The sequence below is a fragment of the Charadrius vociferus genome, unplaced genomic scaffold, assembly GCF_000708025.1.
Source record: "Charadrius vociferus isolate BGI_N301 unplaced genomic scaffold, ASM70802v2 scaffold2552, whole genome shotgun sequence".
NCBI classification, from domain to species: Eukaryota; Metazoa; Chordata; class Aves; order Charadriiformes; family Charadriidae; genus Charadrius; species Charadrius vociferus.
The window spans coordinates 24,413-30,579 of record NW_009647108.1 but is presented as its reverse complement, the minus strand read 5'-3'; the positions used below and the strand labels follow the sequence as shown (position 1 = coordinate 30,579).

Below are 6,167 nucleotides of genomic sequence, written 5' to 3'. Positions count from 1 at the left end.
GTCACTTACTGTGTGAAACCTCCTTCCAGCGCTCTTCATGGAGAACGCGAGGAAAGGCAGCATAGTGTCACGAGCCAACAGCATCGGCTCCACCAGCGCCTCTTCTGTCCCCAATACAGGTAGGCCTGTGAGGTTTGTCCTCTGTGGCCGTGGGTCTTCCTGCTCACTGGGCTGCCCAGCACGTGGCGGGGCTTCCAGCTCTCACCCCTGTGCCGAGGGGGCGAGCGCAGCTGCCTCCCCTGCCAGCTGGGCAAGACTCCCACTCTTAGGAGGGAGGGGAGGATGGTGGGGAACGGCATCAGGGCATTGTGGTTTCCAGCAGTGTTTGGAGGAGGGACTTGGTCAGGTTTTGACACCTTCCCAAGGGGGCTGCTGGCATCTTCCTCCTGCCCAGCTCCACAAGGAGAGGGTTGGCAGTGCCCCTTGGAGCATTTGTCCTTGTCCCTTGACCTGCTGGAGCTGACTGCCGCCCTGGGGCTCGGGGCTGTCCTGGGCCTGACCATGGCCCCCAGCGCCCAGCTGGTACCTTGAGCTGTCGCTCTTCTGTGCGCCTCTGCCCCCCTACACGTCAGGAGCTCGCCCGTCAGCCTTTTTCACACTTACAGAAGTTCTCTCCACGCAGATGATGAGGACAGCGATTATCACCAGGAGCCCTACAAGGAGTCGTACAAGGACCGGCGCAGGCGGGCGCACACCCAGGCGGAGCAGAAGAGGCGAGGCGCCATCAAGGTAACCTGAGAGGCTGCGTGTGCTGTCAGAGCGCAGAGGTTCACAGGGCCCTGCAGCACCCTGCTGTTCTTGGCACCGTCCTCCTTTGTTTCACTGCTGGATCTACCCTCCCCAGAGAGCAGCGTGCTGGGAGCCAGCTCAGCTCTGGCTGGCTGTGTGGTGGGAGCTGGGATTTGGGATCTGACACGTTTTGAAACGATGAGTCTCAGACTGCTGAACTCCAAACACCTGAGCTGTGGCTCTGTTCCCTACAGAAAGGCTACGATGACTTGCAGGCCATCGTTCCCACCTGTGAGCAGCAGGATTTCTGCATAGGCTCCCAGAAGCTGAGCAAGGCCATCATCCTCCAGAAAAGTGAGTCTTAAGGGTGGGGAGAGGGTAGAGGGTACTATCAAGCCCCAAAACGCCTTGCTAGAACCACGCAGGGCAGAGGTTCAGCATTTGGGGACCTTCTGGTGTGACAATGCTCTGTGTGAGCCCAGGTGCTGGCCACCTCCACCCACATCCCCAGGGAGAATCAGGGCAGCTGGGACCTCATGCTGCCCAGGTGCGGGTACCTCAGGGCATCGTCTGTCACCTTCTGTGGGGCTCTTGGGGACTTGTGTCCACTCTCAAATCTTCACTCTGTGTTTTCATGCGCAGCCATTGACTACATCCAGTTCCTGCACAAGGAAAAGAAGAAGCAAGAGGAGGAAGTTTCTACGCTCAGGAAAGACGCGATGGCCTTGAAGATCATGAAAGTGTAAGGGAAGAGGGGTTGGGGGGCTGCCCTCTTCTTCCTGCTGTTTTCCCCCCTGCCCTTGCAAGGCTCCATGATGCACTCAGTGCTTTACAGGCAGCCTGGCACCTGGAGTACCAAACCTGTCCCTGACTGTCACCGTTTCTCCTCCAGCAGCTCATTAGTGTGGGTCTGTCTCGGGTCAGTTGGTGGAGTTTAGTGTGAAGGTGGATCTGATTCAGAAAATGAATCTGCTTCTGGTGTCAGCAGCGGCCGCAACTTCCCAGTGTTTGTGGGATCTTGGTCCTCCCCGTTGCTGCAGCAGCCGGGCGTGGGAGGCCTCACAGGACACTTGGTTTATTTCAGGAACTACGAGCAGATTGTGAAAGCTCATCAGGACAACCCAAGCGAGGGCAAGGACCAGGTCACTGACGAGGTGAAGTTCAATGTTTTCCAAGGCATCATGGATTCCCTGTTCCAGTCCTTTAACGCCTCCATCTCAGTAACGAGTTTTCAGGAGCTCTCGGCTTGTGTCTTCAGCTGGATTGAGGAGCACTGCAAGCCCCAGGTGGGTGCAGGAGCCGTGGGAGGGCTGTTGCAATGGCAGAGGGAAATGGGGCAGAGACCATTGTGCATGTCTGCACCCAGTGCAGGACTGGGCACGGCTGTCCCCTCTCCTGGGGCTTCCAAAAGGGCAGTGTGTGACTGGTGCTAGACTGGGGCAAGGTGCGGGGACAGAAGAAAGTTCCCGAGCTCCACCCTCTCCCACTCCAGCTGCTCTACTGGTTTCGTGCTGAAAGCTGGCCAGGGTGAAACAAAGTTCAGCGGGAGAGTTCAGCAGGAGAGTCCTGTTTGGTCCCCATCACTCTCTCAGGACACATAAAGGTTTTCTGGGAATTAAGCAACCTCTGAGGGGGGGAGGCACTCAGGCAGGGCCAGGTCCCTGCCCTGCTGCAGCCCAGGAACAGCAGTGGGAGCGTTTCCCATGCAGGTGTCGCAGTGTTTGGCACTGCCCGTGCCAGCCCCAGGGCTGTGACCAAGGGGGTGCCCGCGGCACATGCCCCGGGCTCTTGCAGGAGTTGCTGACCGGGGACAGGCTGTTCCTCCCCTGGAACAACTGACCATGTCTCCTCTCTGCCTTAGACGCTGCGGGACATCGTGATCGGGGTCCTGCACCAACTCAAGAGTCAGCTCTACTGAGCCTTCCCTACAGCGCCAGCAGCTCCGGGGCTGCCGCCGCCTCCATGACCACGGGGTCGGGGCACCTCCTGCCCGGGGACCCGGGTGACGGGCACCAGGAAGGGCTGGGCCACCTCCCACGTGGCTGTTGGTAAAGCTTCTCTGAATTATTTATTGTATTAACTACAAAACCAAAATGAGGCTGTGCAGACACCGCTGCTCCACAGGTGCTGTCACAGTCGATATTACCAAATATTTGTAGGGACTTGGCAAAAGGGGAAAAATAGTGTGTATTGAGTAGAGGCCTTTTAAGGTGCCAGAGAGTCTTTAGCTCAGGCAGATGCGGCACTGTGGGGTTCGCCTGTGCCACTGACTCTCCACTGTGCAGCAGATCTGCTCTGTAGCTGCAGGCCGCTGATACAACCCCTTCTGATCCCGGGGAGGGGAATGAAACAAGAATGCATGCTAAAAGCTGTTGGTTTCTGTTAAAACAGACTAGGAATAGGCTTCTCCCCTAACTGGGGGCTTTCTCGTACCTCCCTCTGACGCAGCTCTTACAGGGCATGTTTTTTTTTTAAGTTGTGTAGCTGCTTTGGGGAAGCCTGGCAGAGCTGGCTGATGTCGCTGCCAGGATGGTGCAGAGCTGGCGACGTGCACCAGGGACTTGCTAAAACCTGACCTCTTCGCTGTAGCCATAGTCCCCTGAAAGGGAAATGGAAGTGAGCTTTCTGTGCAGGCTTTTCCTGAGTGAGCGCTGAAGTGTGTTGGGCTTCATCTGCCTTCGGGTTTTGATGTGGCCGTACTGAACAGGGACACTACTGAACAGTAGCTGTACCGCAGTGCTGCCACGAGCTCTCACTGCTCCTCCTTAGAACTTAAATATACACACACATATACATAACCAGTCTTGATTTGATTTTATTTTTGTTTTTATAAATCACTGAAATCATCCTGAAGTATTAGCAGTGTCAGTTTTGCAGACAGATGCTCTTTACCCTGTCACACACTGCTTCACGGCTCTGGCCAGCAGAGACGCTTCGCAGCAGTGTCACTGCTGCCCCAGCAGGGGCTGGTCACTGCACAGAGCGATTGTACCGGGGCTGCTCCAGTGTGGTGACATCACCAGCAGGATTTGGTCTCTGTACTCACGTTCCTGCTCCCACTCCGGGGGTAGCAGAGCTTTATTTTACACTGTTTTTCCACCGTCAATGAGGTACGTGGTTTGAACGCTGCAGCACGAGAATGTTTAAGCTACTGCTTCTACCCGCATTTAGTAGCTGAAAAACCCATTCAGTGGTTGATTTTTATATGAAATTATTCTTCAACCCCAGCGTTTGGGTGTCCTTTTCAATGCAATGCAATGGAAGCCCCAGAGCGTAACCCTGTGGTGATGCTCAGCACCGATAAAGCACACACGGGGTCAGCTGTGTCTCACCTGGAAGATGTTGCTGTCAGGCTGAGCCCCCAGAGCTGCTCTGCCAGAAGCTGCCTCCTGCCTTGGGAGGAGGACGTGGAGTTTTACAGACCTCACACGTGAAAGCAACATATTTTTCTATTGTGAAAAATAATTAAATAAATTTTGCTGAATGTTTTAATGATTTTTCTGTTTTTATTTCTGTTACTGAGTTCCTGGAGCCTTCCCCTAGAGCTGGTCAGAGATAGACTGGTGGTTTCTGGAAGCCCAGCTCAGCCATGGTGGCTGAGGTTACCCTCTCCTGGCTGTTGCCTTCCCCACCCCTGGGAGCCCAAGCCCTGCCCCGACACCCTCTGAACAGAGAAAACACCACAGCAAAGCACAGCTGAACCAAAAGCCTGGTGTTTAATGGGTCATATTCTCCTGTACCCTTCAGTCACACTGTGGGCAGTAGTTCAAATACAGAGAGAGCTCAGCAGCAGTAAGTCACTAGTTCATTCGCCCCCCTGAGGTGCTTGCTTCTTTTTCTTAGTGGAACACCAGGGACACTAGCAACAGCGCACTGACACCTTCCCCACAGCCCCGTGGGGACAGCCGACCTCAGCAGCTCACTGCACTGAAGGGCAGGAAGAAATAACGTTCCCTCTGCAACAGAGATGGCGGGAGGGCCCAGTGCACAGTCACTCACTCCAACCGCCCTTCCAGCTGCAAAGCATTTTAGAACAAACGCATATAACTATGCAGGACAAGCCCAAGCCCTGCAAAAAGAGGAAAAAAACCCCAATCCAACAGTTGAGTTTCAGCATCAGCTCCTTCTCCTGCCTGGCACAAAGACTCCCCCAGCGCCTCACACAGCCACCGGCAGCGTGACATTATGGTCCTCGTCTGTCTCTATCCCGACCTCCTCCTGTACAAGCACAGGGTGTCTCAGCAGGGCGGCTGCTCCAGTCCGGCAGCGCAGGGAGTGCCACCACTGCCACCGCCGTGGGGCCATGGGGCAGAGCCCCGCCTTGGTACTTACAAAGAATTGCTTCTTGCTTTTGGGGTACCCCTCCAGGATGGCCTCCAGCAGCTCGGTCGCCTGGTAAGACAGGGGCACGGGGAGGGCTGCAGGGCGGCTGCACCGGGCAGCCCCACTACAGCTCTCGGGGACTGTCCCCCATACTGGTGTCACAAGCCAGCACAGCTCAGGTGACAGTGTGGGAGCAGCTCACTCTTAATGACAGGAAAGTCTGGTTTGTTTCCCGTGGACAGGCAGAGATCTGCAGAGACCCAGACATTTGGGCATTGCAGCGACATGGCCTTCTCCCAGGGGATCACCTTGGCACCCATGCAGCCCCGGGGGCGGCACCGAGCTCAGCTGCTGCAGCACTCCCTGCTCCACAGCTACAGCATTCACCTGAGGTCTTCTCAACCAGTGGCAGGAAGGCACTCAGCTGGGACAGGGGCTGCTCCCCGAGCTGCCCAGCAATCCCCACATCCCTGTCAGAGTGCCAGTGTCACTGCAGGACTGTACCACCACCACCACCAAGATGCTGCCCACCCGCTCCCGCTCGACCGTTACCATTCGCTTCCTCCTCCGCCACTCCTTGCAGTACAGCTTCTGCTCGCTACAAACCTGCAAACAGCAAGACAAAGTGAGAATAAACCGGGCAGCAGCTGGTCACCATCGTGCACACAGCTGAGGCTTGGCACGGGCTCTGTGGAGCAGCCTGGGTCCCACAAAACCCCCTCCCTCCGTTGTACCGCTGTCAGTTGCACTGGGAACCAGGTAACCTGGCAGAAGATTGGTACGACTGGCCCAGCCCTGGCCCGGGCTCTGCTGCTGATGCTTGGCTCAGCCCCAGGCAGCTTTTCACCTTCTCTTTTTCTTCCGGAGTCACGTGGTTGGTGGCAGACTTAATCCTCTCCAGTTTCTCTGTGTAACTCGCACAGTCCTTCCTCAACTCCTCGACCTCCCTGGCCATCTCAGAGGTTGTCATGGAGCTGTTCAGGTCCTTCAGCTCTGGAAGGGAGGCACTGATCACCAGCAGGGCTGACAGCCCGGTGGCCAGGGCACAGCCGCCTGCGGGCCCCCAGGCGCTCCTGGTGCCATGGGGGCTGGCTGGGTGCACTCACCCGCCTCCA

The 6,167-nt window shown here is 56.5% G+C and overlaps 2 protein-coding genes across 2 annotated transcripts in view; one reads left to right on the top strand and one right to left on the bottom strand.

Moving 5' to 3' along the window:
• Positions 1–37: 37 nt before the first annotated feature.
• MLX (MLX, MAX dimerization protein) lies at positions 38–2,647 on the top strand. Its single transcript, XM_009895818.1, has 6 exons — positions 38–153; positions 609–729; positions 984–1,083; positions 1,372–1,471; positions 1,814–2,015; positions 2,591–2,647. Exons 1-6 carry the CDS (start codon positions 38–40, stop codon positions 2,645–2,647), a joined length of 696 nt encoding a protein of 231 aa, XP_009894120.1.
• Positions 2,648–4,887: 2,240 nt separating this feature from the next.
• Positions 4,888–6,167, bottom strand: part of PSMC3IP (PSMC3 interacting protein) — a 2,958-nt gene continuing 1,678 nt past the window's right edge. Inside the window, exons 2-5 of the mRNA XM_009895824.1 lie at positions 5,900–6,105; positions 5,605–5,658; positions 5,062–5,121; positions 4,888–4,947 (exon numbers count right to left, since the gene is read on the bottom strand). Coding sequence (XP_009894126.1) covers positions 4,888–4,947; positions 5,062–5,121; positions 5,605–5,658; positions 5,900–6,105 — 380 coding nt within the window. The remainder of the gene's footprint in view (positions 4,948–5,061; positions 5,122–5,604; positions 5,659–5,899; positions 6,106–6,167) is intronic.